Source organism: Piliocolobus tephrosceles, chromosome 4 (genome assembly GCF_002776525.5).
Source record: "Piliocolobus tephrosceles isolate RC106 chromosome 4, ASM277652v3, whole genome shotgun sequence".
Taxonomy (NCBI): Eukaryota; Metazoa; Chordata; class Mammalia; order Primates; family Cercopithecidae; genus Piliocolobus; species Piliocolobus tephrosceles.
The window spans coordinates 161,545,829-161,566,212 of record NC_045437.1 but is presented as its reverse complement, the minus strand read 5'-3'; the positions used below and the strand labels follow the sequence as shown (position 1 = coordinate 161,566,212).

General features: G+C 40.2%; 1 protein-coding gene across 1 annotated transcript in view; it reads right to left on the bottom strand.

Moving 5' to 3' along the window:
- The window catches only part of FBN2 (fibrillin 2), a 270,107-nt gene that overhangs the window by 60,175 nt on the left and 189,548 nt on the right, over positions 1-20,384 (bottom strand). Inside the window, exons 25-34 of the mRNA XM_023196889.3 lie at positions 19,501-19,626; positions 14,080-14,208; positions 13,112-13,237; positions 11,120-11,245; positions 10,551-10,673; positions 10,266-10,391; positions 9,815-9,940; positions 8,028-8,150; positions 5,760-5,882; positions 3,894-4,019 (exon numbers count right to left, since the gene is read on the bottom strand). Coding sequence (XP_023052657.2) covers positions 3,894-4,019; positions 5,760-5,882; positions 8,028-8,150; positions 9,815-9,940; positions 10,266-10,391; positions 10,551-10,673; positions 11,120-11,245; positions 13,112-13,237; positions 14,080-14,208; positions 19,501-19,626 — 1,254 coding nt within the window. The remainder of the gene's footprint in view (positions 1-3,893; positions 4,020-5,759; positions 5,883-8,027; positions 8,151-9,814; positions 9,941-10,265; positions 10,392-10,550; positions 10,674-11,119; positions 11,246-13,111; positions 13,238-14,079; positions 14,209-19,500; positions 19,627-20,384) is intronic.

Below are 20,384 nucleotides of genomic sequence, written 5' to 3'. Positions count from 1 at the left end.
CTAATGTTTTTCATATTTTTAGTAGAGATGGGGTTTCACCATGTTAGCCAGTATGGTCTCGATCTCCTGACCTCATGATCTGCCAGCCTTGGCCTCCCAAAGTGTTAGGATTACAGGCATGAATCACTGTGCCTGGCCATGAGTGAGTTTCTTAATCCTAAGTTCTAATTTGGTTGCACTGTGGTCTGAGAGACTGTTTGTTATTACTTTCATTCTTTTGCATTTGCTGAGGAGTGTTTTACTTCTCATCATGTGGTCAATTTTAGAGTAAGTGCGATGTTGTGCTGAGAAGAATGTATATTTTGTTGATTTGGGGTGGAGAGTTCTGTAGATCTCTATTAGGTCCACTTGGTCCAGAGCTGAGTTCAAATCCTGAATATCCTTTATTTTCTGTCTCGTTGATCTGTCTGATATTGACAGTGGGGTGTTAAAGTCTCCCACTGTTATTGTGTGGGAGTCTAAGTCTCTTTGTATGTCTCTAAGAACTTGCTTTATGGATCTGGGTGCTCCTGTATTGGGTGCAGATATATTTAGGCTAGTTAGCTCTTCTTGTTGCATTGATCCCTTTACCATTATGTAATGCCCTTCTTTGTCTCTTTTGATCTTTGTTGGTTTAAAGTCTGTTTAGTCTACTAGGATTGCAATCTCTTGCTTTTTTTTTCTTTCTGTTTGCTTGGTAAATATTCCTCCATCCTTTTATTTTGAGCCTATGTGTGTCTTTGCACATGAGATGTGTTGCCTTTTCCATCTGAATTCTTCAATCCTTCTCCTATGACTAAAGTTGACAAATGTAGTAAATCTAAGTCTTTGTCTTACAATTTGGGCTTTGTATATTCCGTTCTTTGTTCGACTGCACGAAAATGTTTGGTTGTTTAGTACTTTTTTTTTTTCTAGTTGATTTTTTGGGCTCTCTTCAGCGACACCAATTATACTGATGTTTATAGTTTTTGTCTTTTCTCTAATAGTGTTAATTTCTCTTTCCTCTTTTTTCCACTGTTATTATCTCAGGCCCCTTCTCTATGCTAGCAATTACATTTTCATCTGTATGTCTTCTGGTTTTTCCTGTTTTTATTTAATAGTCCTCTTATTTTGCTGTATTGGTCCCCATTTCTTCTTTCCCTTGATTCTACAATCTCCTTTTTACTCTATAGCTCTTATAATCTCCATAAGCTTGTTCAACTACATTTATGATTTTATTAAGATCATATATGGCATAAAGTACCTATGGAAAATTTGTTTTATTTCTTGAGGAGTTTTCTTTCATCGTGGGTTGGTTCTTTAGCTGTTTTTGTGTTTTTCTTCCTTTTGTTTTCATAGGATGCCCGTATAGTTGCTACTGTTTATTTTTCAGCTTGTATACACACTACTTGGCCTGCTCTTTCAAGAGCTTCTGTTTACTTTAGTACAGTTTAAATAACATCGCTTGTTATCTTTCCTTCTTTATCAGAGCTTATGTGAAAGACAGCTGGTTTCGGTTTCATTAAAGCTGTATTCAGTCACCCAAAGTTTCATAAGATGGAGGGAGAGAAGATTGAGAATGGGGAGAGCTCCCGTGGGCTCTAGGTTGATGAACTTGGCCTTCGCTTTCTCTTTAGAAATTATAGAAAATGGTCTGTATGTAGGTCTGTTCCATTTAACGGAGTCCTCTATCATGTTCCTGCAGGGGTTCCTCCAGGTTTTATGTTCCCTCATTTTGGTGGAGATTACTGGGAAATTGCCAACTTCAATAATTTTTTGAATTCTATAGAAGTTCTGAGACTTTGTGGTGGAAAATGTTCATCAGAGGATCATGTACTTATAATAAGATGGGTAGACAACAAGGGATTCAATTAGTAAATTCAGAAGAAACTGTCCAGATGAGCCAGACCTTGTGGAGAGGAGAGAAAAACAAGGGAAATGGCCAGAACCATGGAATTACATTTTTTGGATTTCAAAAGATGGCGTTCAGCTGAATGGAGCAGAGGGTCCAACTGAGGGTGAACTACAGGTGTGCCAACCCTCAGCTGCCCTGTCAGTTACGGGTTTCTCTCTGTGGTAATGACATATGAGAAAACTACATGTGAAGGAAGTATAGTAAACAGTAACTACTTAGCACCATCTTGGGGGAGAGGGAAGTTCTGAAAGGGCCTGTGCTACCCGTAAAGTAATACACAATTAGGAAGGAAAAATCCTGTCTAGGTATAAACAATTTACGTTGGTGAAAGTGGCTACTGCTGACCTGTTCCTTCTCCCACTAACTCTTGTCAAACTGATGTAGATAATAAATCATGTCATTCCACATTTACATTGATTCACATTTTCCATTAATTCTACTACTAAACTTCAGTGCTTAGAAGAAACCAGGACCGAGAAAAAAAGGAACTTACCCTAAGTCACCTTGTATAAAATGGATTAGATTCTGCCCAATATTGTGGGTCAATGCAGAAATATGAATGCTTTCAGTTTCTAACTTCATCTTCCCTAGGGCCAACTATTCATCCCTTTTCTGAGTCTCTCCACATTTGTTGCTCTTTCTGAAGAATTTCATGAAATTTTGGCTCACTTTCTTTCTTCAGGGCCACTTCTGACGGTGGAGCAGAGTTGGGCTCCACTCTGAACCACTGCAGGGTGTATCATTTGGTCTTGTTTGGTTGACACTGATGAATTGTGTGTTTATGTGTGTGTGTGTGTGTGCACATGTGCCAGTACTTGCCATTTCTGTTCATTTGGTTAGATACTGATGTAGGGGGAAGTTTTTAAATGTTTTCATTTTATCATTTTTGCTCAGCAGTTAGTTTTTTTTTTTCTCTATGAGGCTGCATGACTGGCAAACTGAGTTTCTTTGTTGTTTGTTTATTTTTGCTTTGTTTTGTTTTGAGACAGAGTTTCACTCTTGTTGCCCAGTCTGGAGTGCAATGGCGCAATCTCGGCTCACCACAACCTCCACCTCCAGGGTTCAAGCAATTCTCCTGCCTCTGCCTCCTGAGTAGCTGGGATTACAGGCACGAGCCACCACACCTGGCTAATTTTGTATTTTTAGTAGAGACAGGGTTTCTCCATGTTGGTCAGGCTGGTCTTGAACTCCCGACCTCAGGTGATCCACCCACCTTGGCCTCCCAAAGAGCTGGGATTATAGGCGTGAGACACCACGCCTGGCCCAAACTGAGTTTTTTTAAAGGTTTTCTGTGAATCATAAATTCTGCTGAAGCCCTATGGTGTATAAATTATTTTCTATCTCTCCTTTCTTCATTTATATTTTCATATAGTCCCTATTCATGACACAATGATGGCTCAAACTATATATAATGTGAAATGAGTTTCTAACTTAATAGAAAATCCAAATTCTTTTTCTTGGAAAGATATCATACTAGGCACAAAGACCCATTTCTAGGAAAGGGGGATGCTGCCATCACTTAGAATAAGGAACCACTAGTGTTAAGCAAAAGTACAGCCCTTGCTGAATCCCTGAAGAGGACTCCATTCCCAGACATACAGACAGAAGTCTCAACCATGAAGGTAAATGCCAAAAATGAGCTTTTTATGATTTTGATAAACACAATAAATAGTGGTGGTTGAGACAAGTAATGGAGCATATTTTAAAAGTTGAATAGTTTCTCCACATGTCATTCATTTAGTGATAAAAAAGAAAGAAGAGAAAAAATGGTTAAAAAAGAAAAAAGAATGAGCCAAACTTCCAACTACTGGCTCTTGGCCAGGAAAACTTCATAAGAGATGAAAGCTGCCTTCATCATTATTCATTCGGCAAAATAATCCACGCTTAAACGAATGACTTTTATATGTGCAGCATGTGCTATGTATTCTGCTTCCAGGTGGAGCTTGTTCCAGCCCTTGTTGTGGTTTCATTTGCTGTGGTTGATCCAACTTGAAAATGAGTTGAAATCCTGGTGACCCACCTTGGCAGGATCTGCTGTCTGAGGCTGGAGTGAAGCCCATCTCACACTCGCAGCGATATGCACCCGGGACATTAAGGCACTGTCCGTTCTCACAGAGGTTTATGTTTTCCGCACACTCATCAACATCTGCACAAAAAAGGAAATTCCATCTCTGTCAAGTTCCAAATTTCATGACATATTTTCTCCCTGCCCTATAAATAGATCAGTTTTACTGGCTTGACTTAATGCTCATTAACATGAAACAAGAGTTAATCGCATTCACTTAAAGGAGGGTATCAACCTGAGAGAAAGTCTATTTATCCTGCTCCCCCAACATTCAATTGTAATATAATTAAAGAAAAGCTATTTAACCTGCACCCTAACATTCAGTTGTAATATTATTAATAGGAGAAATGCAGACGTCGCTCACATTTGCCTTCTCTTGTCAGTGGTATGCCAACATTATTTAGATATGAAAAACATTGGAATTAACCTTAAAATGGTGATCATTCTTTGAGAAAATTACAGTATTCGAATAAACAACTTGCTTTTTCACTAGTTCAAGTGTTTTAAAGCAAACTAGAGACACTATGGGAATGGGGAAAGTTTCTTTCATGTCATAATCTTATAAAAAATACTTCTATCTTAATTACACAAACAGACATTACTCATAGACCTTAAAGATAATTTAATTATATCAAATGGAATAAGAGGGAATGAAAAATCAATGTTTAGTGAGGGTGTCATTTGCCATGTGCTGTGCTGGTTGCCTGACATGCATTTTTTCACTGAATTCACCAATCTCCTAAGGTTTAGAAGGGAAGAACCTGTGGCTAAGAGCATCCAAGTAAGCTGACAGAGCCACACCAAGGTAATAATACATGTTGACTGAGTCAGGATCTGATTGCAGATGTGTCTGACTTGAAAGCCATGCTCTTTCGTTGACACCACAGTGCGGAGAAATGCCAGGAAACATGCAATATCTAGGGCTACAAGTAATGAAGCTTTAAAATTGAATAAACACATTTCCTTAAACAGGCATCTGAAAATGATGAGGCTGCATTTTTGATGTCAAAAATTAGAAAATAATTTAGCCTATCCTTTAATTATGGGTTTAAAATGTGTACTGAAAATCAATTGAGAAACACTTACTTTATAAACTGAAAATTATTCAACTTTATGTCCAGCAAGATTATCTAGTCTTATACATGCATATAATGAGAGGATGCTTTATCCTCAAAGAATATGAATGAATAGAAGCTAAATAGAAGCTAATATTTACTGAAATTTTGTGATGTGTTCTTCTAAGTCCTTTATTTGTATTATTCCATTTAATCCTTTCAATGTCATGTGATAAACTACTGAGACTTTGATAAACACATTAAATAGCAGTGGTCGGATAGGTCATATATTCTATCTCAAAAAGCTGAACAGTTTTCCCATGCCATTCATTTAGGAATAAAAAAGAAGAAAAGAAAATTGTATTATTACTATTTCATTTTAAATCAGGCCAGACAAGTTAAGCAATTCACTTACAGTTACAGGCAAAAAATGGCATAGGCAAGATTTGAATCCAGGTAGTCTGATCCAGACAAAGGCTGCGATTTTTTAACCACCATGTTACAAATAAGTAAGATAAAATGGCAAATCATTAACAGTACATGATTGTTACAAATGCCTTTATTTGAAAACTTTCAACAATGTATCTGGAAAGTCATTCAGATTTTTGTGTTTAGTGTAAGAGAAAGATACATAGTCACCTGCGGGTCAAGTATAAAAAAAGAAGTAGTTACTTTTGACTCCTTTAGCTATAATTTTCTTCAAATAAGGAAGCATTTAGTGTTCTATGACTATCCCATCAGAGCACACCTCAGGACTATCACCCACCTGAGCAGGTAAAGCCATCTCCAGTGAAACCTTCGGAGCAGGCACAGCGGTACGAGCCTGGGGTATTTACACACTGAGCATTGATGCTACACTGGTGGGTTCCATTAGAACATTCATCCAGATCTGCAGAACACAGCAAAAAAGTTCCGAAATGAAAATGCAACATTTAAGCACCTGGAAGGAAAGTTTTCCTTAATTTACACATAAACTGGACAAATGGCAAGCGTTTTAGTTTGCAGGATCACAGTTCCAATTCACTAAGCTCTCAGACCCAATATCCAATGTCCATACAATAAATGTGGGCCAAAATTATGAACTCAAGCATTTTGTGAGATATATAGTCAACATGAATTTTTTTAACAGCTTAAAGCAAACTAGTGTTAGATCTCATTCTGACTTCTATTGAGGGTGAATTTTATTAGTGGTTTCCTTATCAGTAAAAGGATCAATTCTGAAGGCGATACTGAATTTCAGAACAGGAAAATTAACAAAGAGTTTTCCAGTTTATTTAATAGATGAGGAAACAGAGATATGATTCTTGACCTCATGGAACCCTTAGTCTAGTAGAAAAGACAGATGTTAAACACAGAAAACAATTAAATCTTGCTATATGTGCCATGAAGAAAAGTTACAAGGTGTCATGAGAGAATAAAAAGGGCATCCTATTTGGGCTGCAGGAACAAAGATGCCCCCTTTGAGGAAGTAGTTTTTAGTAAACGTCAGACCTGAGGATGAGAAAGGCTTAACTTGCTAAACAGAGGTGGGGAAGGGTATTCCTTCCAGAGGGAGGAGCGCATGGTAAGACACCAAGGAGGAAATGAGCTCAGTGTGACTGAAGAAATGAAAGGAGGTTACAGTGGCAAAGCAGAATACACCAGACAGAGGGTGATGGACAATTAAGCTAGAAAGACAATGGAAACCCGCAGCCGAGGGAGGGAAGATGCATTTTATCCTGAATTCAATGGGCTAGAATGAAGACTATGAAGGGATCCAATCCATGCTCCTGCTGCTACGTGGAGAATGGATTGCAGGAGGGCCAGAGAGGGAACAAGCCAACATATCAGAGAGACTCTCTTTGCTCTCTCTGGTTGGGACTAAAGTAGAGGAAAGAAGATGTAAAGAAGAGGATGAATTTGGGTGACATCCTGGAGCACAGGAGGCTGGACACAGCTGAATGTCTTGTATCAGAGGCAGGCTGTTTTGCAATACTTAGCTAAAATGACAGATGGACAAGAAGCACAAAAATGGGAGGCTGAAAAGAGAAAAGGGGTAGGCACATGGGGCTACAAAAATGGGAATGAGGGCATGGTTGAAAAGTTATGATAGTAACCCTGGAAAGATGGCTGGACTAGAGGCTGGCGCTTCACTAAGCCATTGCAAGATGTTATTTAGTAGTTATTTGGAAGCTCTGATACTTCAAATTCTATAGTCAGCACAGAAACTTTTGATAAGTATGAAATATTTGAATGGATAAAAAAGTATATATTCAAATTAACTTATAGTTTTGGTAAGAGATCTTAAAGCTATTTTTTAATCCTTACTGTGGGTCTATACGTTTTTTGTAAGTTATCGGGGGAAGTGAGTTTAGCTTGCTTTCTTTTCTGTTTTAAATTGACCTGGAAATTCTTGCCAGTTGGAAAAATGCTTTATTGTAAGGCAAGTGAAACACTAAGCATATTACACAGAACTGTGAATGACACTCAGGGTATATTCTAGTCCCTTGCCTCTCAGATATAAAATACTTCTTCTTAGACTCTGGCTCAAGAACCATAAAACTTGGAGAAATTGTCCATTTTTTTTCTTCAAATAAGACCTCTTGGAATCCAAGAAAGCATTAGAATTTCCTGTAAGAAGAATTTTATTTTCTAATAAGATGCTGGTATTGTTGACTTACTACAAACTTAGGTTATCTGAAAAAATCTTTTATTGCCCTCCATTTATTTCACTGGATTTTAAATCTCACTGACTACTTCTTCGAAAAGACTGGAGGAACATACTAGTCATTTTTCATCATACAGCTGTGTTTGGATCGCCAGCTGCATATCAATTTTTTACTGAACAACAACACATTAAAAAACAGGTGCCAAGGCATACTGTTGAAATTTTGATAAGGGTAAAGGAAACTCTTAGGCAGGAATTACCTTGCAACTAAGATAGCCTTTTTATAAGGGCATTAATAAAAACGAAGAGCATGATTCTACAATTGTGCCAAAAAGAGCCTTTAAAAATCTGTGCCTCAGCAGAGGATATTTACATTTGCAAACTCACCAATACACTTGATGCCATTTCCAATCCAGCCTTCTCTGCAGCTACATTTGAAGCTTCCTGGGATATTCAGACATGAAGCATGCATGTCGCAGTTATGAGCACCAATTTCACACTCATCCACATCTGAGAAACCATAATTCATAAGAAGAAAATAAAAATACAAACTAATTAATTCTACTTCCAGGTATATTTTTGTATAGGTAACATTTTAAAGTAAAGATGCAACTGTATGGAGAAAATGGTAGCCTAACTTTTATTCTTAAGTTTTGTAGACTGCAAGAGGATTTGGAAAATTCATGATCCTAATAAAATGAGTTCTTCCCTAGAAAGAACTGTCAGCCACTTTCCAGTAGAAGAGAGATAAGACACAGCAGCGTTGCTCCCTGGCAGGTACGTGCGTCATGCTGGGGCCTTCTTCCCTGTCCAGACTCAGACACAGCTCCATAAAGAGGACATTCGATTACAGATCAAGAGAAATCTTATTTCCAATTATAGACAGTGCTATTCCTTCCTATTGATATTTACTACATATTTTTCATGAAGATAAGAATCTAACTTTTTTAAAAAAGTAATAGTTTATTCTTTTTTTAAAATTACATGATCATTTGTCATTTTAAAAATCAATATAAATATTTTATAGAATTAAGAAAACTATAATTTAGGTGTTTATTTTTATTTCTTCTATTTGAGATTATAGAAAGATATTCACTGGGAATGTTATCTGGAAAGCAGCCAGATGCTTTCGCCAGTGTGTGTGCGTGTGTGTATTTGTTTGTCTGTATACATACACACATATCCTTATATATGTATGTATAACCTATGTAGATTTGGTTTTCCAAAGCTTTCTTGACTATAAATAGTAATGTGTTCCATCTAGTTCAATGATTACATATTACAGATGCTGAAATCACACACACACACACAAACACATACTCTCTCTCTCTGTCTCTTTCTCTGTTGGCTTCACATCAACCCTGTCAGTGGTGAACATGCAGAGAACACCTTCTTTTATAATCTGTCCCTTAATGGAGGGGTGAGCTTAAGGACTGGGTTGCCTTCTAAGTCTTCCACCACCTGCCTTGAAAAAATATCATACCTAAGTCTTAAATTGAGCACTGAGGAATACATGATCCAAAACCTTGACCCTGGCACATCCTAGCCCCACTTGCATGGAAAAGGCTAAAACTAGTTAGTAGAGAAAGGGAACAAAAGACAAAGTGGCTGAAGTGAGCAAAGAAGGAAAGTGAAGAGAGAAAAAAGAGAAAGGCAATTTGGGCAGAGAGAAGACAAAAGCAAACAGAGAAGAGCAAACAAGAAAGGAAAATATGGGAGAAAGGAAGAAAGGGAAAGGGTCTCAATGAAACTTAAGATTAATTTTTACTAGTTTAAAAGAAGTGCAGAGGTAAATGGCAACTGGGATCCCGGGTCTTTTGGTGCTCTTTGTTCATGAATGTCTTCCATGTGGGCAGCAGTCATACTCAGAAAGTGACTGCTGCTGCATGAGCCACCATTAGCGGTCAGGGCCACGGGAACCGGACTGCACTCCCACTGACTCACTCTCTGTCACAGCCCACAGTCAGCCTCCCGGTGGGTGGCTCAGACAGTGTGCTACCACAGAGACCAGCCAAATCCATCACACATGCTATGGGTCACGCACTCATCCCACACACAGTCACAGCCTGGTGGCAGGTAACCGGCCGAAGGGATGCCAGAAAACAAACAATGCTGAAAGTTGGCCTTTGACATCTGAGAAGTTGAAACACAGAGAACACAAACTTGAAACCTACCTGTACATCCTGTGGTCCCCTTCTTCACTGAGTAACCCAGCTGACAGTGGCAAATGAAGGATCCCTTTGTGTTCTCACATTCCCCAAACATGCAGATATTTGAATTTAGGTCACATTCATTCACATCTAGAAAATTTGTTTTCAATATCTTAGTAGGTGTTCATCACAGTAATTTAAAAGCTATCTTCTACACTGAATAGCATAATACTGAAATACACAGGCGAGATCTGAAATATAATCCATCTGCAAATCATCGTGTTACAGATAAATACACTATCTGCCTTTAGAGATTTTTAAAAGTAATTCTTCCTGAGATTTTATAGTTCTAGTAAAATGATTTGAATTTTTAAAATAACAACTGAAAAAGCCTTCCTTTTATCATGCTTGTGTGTGCATGTGGGTGTGTATGCACGTGTGTGTATAAATGTTTATCCTTTCTTATGATACCCACCAATGCATGTTTTCATGTCCAGGGAAGCCATGAAGCCATCATAGCAGAGGCAGCGATACTCTCCAGGAATGTTGGTACACTGACCGCCATCACAGATATCAGGATTGTTTTCACATTCATCAATGTCTGATGATACAAAATTAGCATCAAATGAAAATAAAAATGTCATTCATCAATCTCAAATGCTTTCATTTTCTATCTAGTTCCACTTGGTAATATCTGCAGCCATATTTTCAAGAAAAAATTAACTAGATGTACAAAGCCTATGTGTTTTCCTTTCTATACCTGCACACGATCTCCCATCCGGCATCAGGGCATAACCCTCACTGCAGCTGCATTCGTAGCTTCCCTCTGAATTTGTGCACTGGGTGTCACAGCCTCCGTTCATTATCATACATTCATCAATATCTGTGAAAACAGCAATGCAACCACATTACTTGTTAGGTCTGCTTCCTTAAAAGGAGTTGTTTAAAAAGAAGAAAACGATATTCTTTAAAAAGAATAAAAAAGATAATGCTAACGTGGCTTTGAATTTTTCTCCCCACTATGTGTGTTGATTGAACATCATCCTTCTTAGTTCTTTTAACTTCATTTTACGCAGCATTCCATGTTTAACTGCAGTACCCTAAGATTAAATAATTCGGAAATAGAAGAACTATGGGGATTAGAGCATTTTCTACATTAAGATGAGTGAGTCTGCTGCAAGACCAACAAAATATCTGAGATCTGCCCCCAGTCTCACATTCATTTTTGGGACAAAGGATTTGCATAAGCTTCATTATAATTCAGTGCCAAAAGTTCTCCTAGGCTGATTTGAGACATATGGGTTTCAGGCCTGCTTGGTCTCCCCTTACCTGTACAGCCCTGGCGGTCTGGCGTGGCCTGATATCCAGGATTGCAAGAGCACTGATAGGTTCCAATCATGTTCACACATTTTCCATTTCTGCAGAGATTGTCACTCAGGGAGCATTCATTAATATCTATAAAAGATACAAAGAATTAATGCTTTATACAATATCAAATCACTACAGCCATCAGAAAGGTGCTTCACCAGAGCAGTGGTCTCCAAAGGGGTTTGTGTACTTCATGGGGAAGTGAAATGGGATTGAAAGAAAATGCTGGAGTCTCTATTTCCATCTACAACAGTACTGTTGAGTAAAGCTTGTAAAGCTTTCTACAATGATGCAACTGTTCCCATATCTATGTGGTCTAATACACAGCTGCATGTGCTACCGAGTACTGGAAATATGGACAGTATAACTAAGGAATATTTAATGTAATTTAATTTTAACTGAGTTTACATAGCCACATGTGGCTAGTGACTATCATGTTAGACCGCACAGATTGCACACATGCCAGAACTGAAGCTAAATACTACTTAATATATGAACTTATACTGGCATGCTCTGGTCTATATTAGATGGTGAAGTGTTGCTACATGAGTTGAAGTATCCTGATGGAAGACTGATGGTTCCACAAGACAGAGGCATGACAATAGGGCCTTCACGTGTTTAATTGTTTACACTGTGTTATGTTTCGTGTGTCGGGATAGTAATCTACAAATCACACTGCCTGTTTTAAAATAAACTAATCCCTATAATATGGGCAGGTGCCTTAAAAATAAACTAGTACCAATAATGTAAGCACAAGATAACCGAAGAAAATGGCAGAGTGATATGCTTCCTTATGTAAACTACTTGTCAGGCGTAAGATAACATAAAAAACAGTGACAATATAATCAGATATAACCAGAAATTCATTCCAAATTCTCAAAATAACCAAGATTATATGGCATGGGTACATGTTTATGATCACTAAGTGTATATTACACAGAAATATACATTTTGTACTCTGCATTGTTCCTTTATACTCTTTTAAGCTGTAAGATCCATGAAAACTAAGTAACAAAGTAAACTTAGATCTGTGACTCACTGTACCTCAGTATGTACAACCATGGATAAATATTCTGGAATTATTAGTGTGAAAAAGCCTTTTATACCACTATTAAAATGAAGTAAGAACATTAAAAACCTTTTCATTTATCACTTTAAAATATCTATTTTATCTACAATAAAATTCACCTCATATACTAGCAAGGCAATACATATGGCTTATAAATAAATATATGTGTATTAGAAAGGTGTGCTCAAATTATGATTTGAAATTTAGTGTGCAATCTGTTCTATTTTAGGCTGTCTTATTTGCTTATGGTTTTAAGAAAGATTTCCTGTGAAGAACATGCTTTCTGGCTAAATCAAAGTTTTAAAGCCAGTATACTAGAACACAGTAATTCCGGAGACCTTCATGTATTATGAAAAGCAACAGGCTGCAATGTCCAAAGACCAGTCATTAGCCTTCTTATATCCTTTCTGGCACCCCTACAGAGCTCAGGGCAGATAAAGAAACCCAGTGTTTCCCTGAGAAGTGGGTTAAGGGAGCACCGTGTTCACACACATGCAAGCTGCTCTGTGAGCAGGCACAGGGTAGCAGAGCAGAGTCTGCCTGAGTAGATGGGAAGACGCTGGGCAAAGGTGCACAATGCACAGGGCAGCTTTCCCATTTCTTCCTAATGGAGGATGACACCACAGGGACATCCACAGGGCTCCTCACGAATCATGTGGCTTGCAATAAAAAAAGAGGCCAACTAGAGGAATGCCAGCTCATTCGAGAGTGTCACCCAAGCCTCCACTGAAGACACAGCCTGTGTCCAGATGTAGGGAATCTCAATTTCCACCTTTTAATAAGCTAGATTTCATGTGCTCCTCAAACAACAGCTTTGTCAGAACTGATCCCTGCTCTTTACCAGTTGTGCTGGGCAGGTTTATGTGCTGAGGAGGTAAACTCACCCACACAGTCCTCACGGGATGGTGACAGTTCGTGTCCCAGTGGGCAGTCACACTGAAAGCTGCCCTCAGTGTTCACACAGGTGCCACCCCTACAAAGGAGAGGGTTACGTTCACATTCGTCAATGTCTGAAAGGTAAAAACGTGAGATCCATTAAAGAACTCTGAGGGAAAAATATTCACACATACAGCGTGGGAGAAAGAATACTATCTGATGGGAGAGTGTGAGTCAGTGTAAGAGATATGCTCACGGGAGATGGGATAATGCTTTCCTCACTTTTCCTACAACCAACAGAAAAACTAAACATTCTACTCTTAAAGGTAGTAAGCTTTCAAGAAATTTAATTGCATGAAATGAGCAGGCTCATAAGGGGTAGAAATAAATAATATTTGCTTTATATCACCCCAGACTCATGATATATTGTTGTCAGTTATTCTGGTGTCTATAACACTAATCAGAGTGAAGGAAAATCTTAGATTTATAACCTACTATATCCTATGAGGTAAGTCCTATATTGTACTGAAAATTAAACAGTGGGTTAAAAGGTTGGGATTACCAAAAGGGTTTGTAATAGTACACAAATAAGAGCAATAACCTGGGATTGGCATGACTGAATACAAATCTTGGGGCCACCACATGATGCCATGCATTTTAAATGAGTCCCATCTAAGTAACTAGTCTGTGTGATTTTAGATTCTATAATAAACAGGATCCAATCTGAATATCTCATTGCCATGAAGGCGCCAAGAGGTTGGGGCTCCCTAAGAGCTATCCAGGAGCGCATTTCCTGTCTGACATTTAAATCTCTTCTCTCTCTCACCACATCTGACATTTAAATCTCTCCTCTCTCTCACCAAAGATCCTGGCCACGCATGTCGTTCCCAGCCCGAAGATAAGCAAAGGTCATGCACACGAATGAGTCTGTGCTAGTATGGCTTCAACCTGGCGAGGAAGAGCTCACGGTGCTTACCCATGCAGTTCTTCATCATCATGAACCCGCTTTCATAGCCTTCGAAGCACTCGCACTCAAAGCTGCCTGGTGTATTGACGCAGATTCCACTGCCACAGAGGTCAGGAGAAATCCTGCACTCGTCGATGTCTAATTCACAGGGTTTAAAAGAAATTTAAAAATTGAATGAGACAGACTTGGCCTTCCACGTGAAGGTGCTGCACGCTTGAAATGTTGGGGAAATTGGTGGCTAACAGTACAAGGGTATGTTTTGAGTAGATCCAGATAGAAGGGCCGAGGGCCTGAGGCACATTCCTTTCCCCAACTGCCAAAACTGCCACACCAACAGGCAAGTGGTGCCTTTTCACCTGTAAAGATTCTGAATTGTGGATTTCTTTTTGTGGCTTAGAAATAGTAACAGAAGAGGGGGGCATGGTAGCTCATGCCTGTAATCTCAGCACTTGGGGAAGCACAGGCAGGAGGATTGCTTGAGGCCAGGAGTTTGAGACCAGCCTGGGCAATGCAGGGAGATCCCATCTCTAAAAAAAAAAAAAAAAAAATTATTGGGGAGGCTGAGGTGGGAGGACTGCTTGAGCTCAAGAGGTCAAGGCTACAGTGAGTTATGATGTATGATGTGCCACTGCACTCCAGCCTGGGTGACAGAGACACAACCTGTCTCAAAAAAGAAAAAGAAAGAAATGTTAACAGAAGGAGGAACCCTGCAACTGTGGTATGGGCTGAATGAGGCAGGTGGTAAATGAGGCAGCCGGGCCCCCATGACCTCATGTGTGACTGGAAGACAGTGCTGGTCTACTACACTAGCCCATGCCACCCCAGGTTGGAGCGTGTGAAGGCAGGGCCCCCGTCTCTGTGCAGGAGGGACTGGCAGACCCCAGAGAGATAGGCAGCCACGATGGACCAACACTGAGTCAGAAAGCACAAATAGGGCAGGGCCATGGTGTGTGCCCCAATTTGTGTTTTTGTGTCATATTCAGATGTAAAGAGCTTATCGATTTAGTAAGCCCTTTGGTGACATGAGCTGTCACCATCGTGTGAGGACTGTGTGGATGAGTTTGTCTTCTCTTTTTATATATTACAGTAAATAATCTTCAGCATCTATACTCTCAAATACAGGGTTCTCTGAGAAATCTCCTATGCTTATAACTAAGATTTTTAATAGAGAAGTCATGTCTATATAAAATATGTTTAAGAAAACATGGCCTATTTACAAACATTTTAGTTCAAAAATCAAAAGTTTTTAATCTAAAAATCTGTTAATAGGGAAAAATGCTCCACCACGATCTCTTTATTTTGATGAATTTAATTTTGAAGTTTTTAAATCACAGGATTTAGTGCATAATTTGTGCATGTTCTCTTGAGAGGGGGGTCTCAGTCTTTGCTTTCTGCCAGCTTTTACTTAGTTTTTCTGTATTTATTTCTCCAATTACAAGAGTCTTTATTTATTTCCCTCGTTATTGGCCATGAGAAAAAAATGTAAATACTTCCTTTTAAACAAACATCTTAACAGAATTTATTGATTCAATTAAGTAGCTAACAATATGTCTATTGATTTTCTTTCTATCCACCAGTATCTAGGAACTGGTATTAACAGCCGTATGAGGAATGTGTTCTAAGGTGGAACAGGGACAATCTCTGGCTAATGTGATGCAGTGGGAGTTTCATAGTATAAACAGTATGGATTCTAGAACCAGATACCTGGCTACAAATCCCAGTCTGTCATCTACTGAGAATAGGGCCTTGGGAAAATCATTTAGTCTCTCTGTGCCTCAATTTCCTTATTTGTCATAGAATCCACTTCATAGAATTAAATGAATATTTGTTAAGTGCTGAGAACAGTGTCTGTCTCATAGAAAGTGCATGTTCTCTCTCTCTCTCTCTCTGTTTATATAAACCTCTCTGCTCTGCCAAGACTTGGTAATTTGGAGGGTGTGGGCTTTTGAATAGGTTCTTGAAGGTTGTACAGAAATGCTAGCTTTAAAGATACAGAATAAATAGGCAAGAGATGAAGCGCACCAGTGAAGAGAAAGGAAGCATTTCAGGGAGCAGTAAGCCACAGACTGGCTGGACTGGAGGGGCTGACAATGAGTGTGGGTACAGGAGGGACCCATAGGGTCACTAAAAGCCCCCAGCACCGGAGGAGACTGGACTTTCCTGCTGTGAAGTTGACAGCCAACAATTTTCCACAGAACTTCACATTATATCTGGATCAATGCAGCCCTGTCAACGTGTTAGAGACATTAAGCAACTTGGCTAACTTCACAACAAAGGAAGAGGTGCGGTCAGAACTGGAAGAACCCTGAACTTCTTTATCCAGGACCAGGACTGCCTATACCAGTGGAAGTTGTTCAGTGGGAAGTTACACAATCCAGCCCTGCTTGGATGGTTAACCTGGTGGTTGTGGCAGTGAAGGATTTGTCTGTGGGGACTTAACAGGTTGGGAGATCCTGAAGGAGTCTGTGATATAGCAGATACTGTGACATGTCACCCAGGTCCCTCTTCAGGAAAGAAGGACTTACTCCCCCGCCCCATCAGCTATTGGCAGTGTTGCTGGCAGAAAGCCCTCAGATATCCACTATCCTAAGAGGACCTCTTTCCCGCTTCCCTGGGTAGCTGTATCCCAAGACTGGTCTTGCAGGTACCTAAGTGCATGGCTTCCATGCCCTACTCAAGGCAACTCTGATGGACTGTCCCAGTTCCAGAACTCCCGGTGGCATGGGCTGAGGACTTCAGTGGGGCTGCATCACAGCCCAGTTTCTTTTTCTGCCGACTTCTGCTTTCCTCTCTTCCCTTCCTCATTGTTCATCCCAAGAGCAAGCCCCAATAAACTTCCTGAATGCTCATCTCTGCCTTGGAGTCTGTTTCCTGAGGAGCTGAACCTGCCTCAGTCTAGAAGAAATATCACAGGCACTTGAAATAGCCGGTTTGACAAAAGAATTTGCATAACTTTTTTACTTTGGGAGACAGAGATGTCAAAATTCAATTGGGGTCTTCAATCCTGTTCAAAATTATACTCCTAATGCATACAGGGAAGTCCCTAGCAGGAGAAAGTACAGGGTAGGGGGAGGAACAAAGAAAGACCAAAACAAAGACAAACTTTCCAGACAGGAAGTTATAAATGTGGGAGTGAAACTCAGGAAGAACAGAGAGAGTTAGAGACAGGATCTGGGATTCAGCTCAGCAGAGGCCATCCCTGAAGTCATGATGGCAGATGAAACTCTGAGAGGCAGAAGAATGCTGAGTAGAGGACTCTGGCAACACCCAAGGATGGGAAAGGCAAGAATAATCTGTAAAGGTTAGAGAAGAAACATCATTAAGATAGAAGGATGATCAAAACCGGAAAATACCACAGAAACTAAGAGAAAAGAAAATCTCAAGGAGAGATTTGGCAAGCAGAGAGGTCTAGGAGGAGAGATGTTTTAACACCACAAAGATGTTTTGCAAGAGTAGATGACTATACGTGTATGTGTCTGGGTGACAGAGGGCAAAAGTCATAATTACAAAACAAATGGCTGGTTGAAAGAGGGGGTGAGACCTAACAGCAGGAAAACGGAATGGTAGCTTGAGAGAAAAGAAGGGCTGAGGAGACATTTTGAACCTGTGTGTAAGTTGAGGAATAGGGAGCAGAGAAGAAGAGGAGATGCTAGCAAGAGGAGAGAGGAGTGAACCTGCTGAGACAACCCAGAGCAGGAGCTGGGAAGGAGGGAAAAGAGGAGGTAACCCCAAATCCAGGTAGAGCATTACACCTCATTCTCTGTCACTGGAGGAGAGGGAGTGGGGGATAAAGGAGACTTTTTTTCTTTTTTGAGATTGAATTTTGCCCTTGTTGCCCAGGTTGGAGTGCAATGGCGCGATCTCGGCTCACCACAACCTCCGTCTCCTGGGTTTAAGCGATCCTGCTGCCTCAGCCTCCCGAGTAGCTGGGATTACAGGCACCCACCACCACACCCGGCTCATTTTGTATTTTTAGTAGAGATGGGGTTTCTCCATGTTGGTAAGGCCAGTCTCGAACTCCCGACCTCAGGTGATCCACCCGCCTCAGCCTCCCAAAGTACTGGGATTACAGGTGTGAGCCACTGTGCTCAGTGGGATAAAGGAGATTTTATCACTAGAGAGGAGGCTGTGTGAGAAGGATGCAGGCAATCAGATTTACTGTCAACGAAGGAGAACAGGAATGGATGGGGGCAGGTTGTATATGAGAGGCCATGTAAGCCACGGAAGAGGTTTAGAAGCAGCACTGAGAGAAATTCAGAAAGTGATGAATGGAGGTGAACATGAGTGTTGCCAAGCAGCTTCGAGGACTGGGAGGTGAATGCAGGAATCTCAGGCAGCGCTCCTCGGACTCTCCCAGCAAAGTGCAGCAGCCAGAGAGGAGAAAACAGAGGTAAGGGGATGAAGCTCTGGAGACAGGGCTTGAGCAGACTTCAAGGCAGCAGGACTTCAGAAGGCCAGATGGACAGCTGTGAAAAGCTCAGAGATAGCCGCAGCTGAACAGGCACAGGAAGGAGCCAGGAAAGACACTGCTGTAAGGTCAGGAAGAAGGAGCAGGCAGGAGCGAGGGCGGTAAGGGGAAATCCCACAAAGAATACGAACAAAGACAGTGCTGAAAACGAGATCCTGAAGACACAGCTCAAGCGTCTGGAACAATATGGTATACTAATAGAAAAAGTTAGAACTTCTCATTTTTTTCAAAGAGAATGTTATGGGTATGGATGGTGACTGAAGTCTAATATTAAGATACCTGTTCACAGATGAGGAAAAGAAGTCATAACTTGTATGTCACAAACCTTAAAATCTTTACGAGAACACTACTCAATTTTATATAATTCTTGTGGATTTAATGACTGTATTTCTTTAGTCATCATATATTTTGAAAATCATTATTTGTATGCTGTTCCTAAATATAAAACAAAGAGCATTTTCATGCTATTTTGCAGTTCTCTCACGAGTTTATTTGGAGAACTGGTTTAAGTGTAGGGAAAAGAAACAAAAATAAAAATTTACAGAGCTGGATGCAGTGGCTCAAGGCTGTAATCACAACACTTGGGGAGGCCAAGGCAGGAGGATCACTTGAAGCCAGGAGTTTGAGACCAGCCTGGGAAGCAAAGTGAGTCCCCATCTCTTAAAAACAACAACAACAACAAAACTTTGTAATCAGCTGTGCATGATGGTGCACACCTGTGCTCCCAGTTGCTCGGGAGGACTGCTTGAGTACCGGAGTTTGAGGTTTCAGTGAGCCATGACCACGTCTCTGCACTCCAGCCTGGGTGACTAAGTGAGACCTTTTCTCTAAAAAAAAATTAATAAATAAATAAAAATTTTCAGGTTCTCAATGAGAGGATGAGCTTTTTAGGCCGGTACTTTCAAACAGAGTAAAGGAAAGACAGACAGAGTTTATCAAATAAAACAGCAGAACCATCTTACCTGTGCAGTTTCTTTCCTCCATGTCTAGAGCAAAGCCACTATTGCAACGGCACTTGAAGCTTCCGATTGTATTTCTGCACTTCCCATAGGTGCACATCCCAGGAAATGCTTTGCATTCATTGATGTCTAAAAGCAGAATAAAACCAGAATGTAGAGCTGGTTGATAGAAATGATTAGGTCCATCACTTTAAGTTAAAAATCTGTCATGGACAACAGTAATGCACCCAAGTGAAAAACAGGGCTACTAAATGTTTCAGTGATCACACTGCTATCACACACAGGAACCTTCAATATAGTGAAAAAGATCATATATATATATACACACACCCACCCACACCCACACACACACACACACACACACACACACACACACACACACATTATTACTTTTTTTTTGAGACAGAGTTTCACTCTTGTTGCCCAGGCTGGAGCACAATGGCACGATCTCGGCTCACTGAAACCTCCACTTCCCAGGTTCAAGTGATTCTCCTGCCTCAGCCTCCCGAGTAGCTGAGATTACAGATGCGTGACACCACACCCAGTTAATTTTTGTATTTTTATCAGGGTTTCACCATGTTGGTCAGGCTGGTCTTGAACTCCTGACCTCAGGTGATCCACTCACCTTGGCCTCCCAAAGTGCTGGGATTATAGGCGTGAGCCACCACACCCGGCCAAAGATCCTGTACGCTTAAGAAACAGTTCTGATCCCTTTATTTCTCACTACTTGTTTTATAAAGATAAGTGGGGATAGGTAACTTCTTGCTACAGATGTAGCTATCAGGGCGACATCTCAGGTTGTAGAGGAACAAAGAGTAGAAGAGCAAGATAAGCAATCTATTTTATCTCTTTACTTCAATGCCATCTTATAGAGGGGATTTATACTC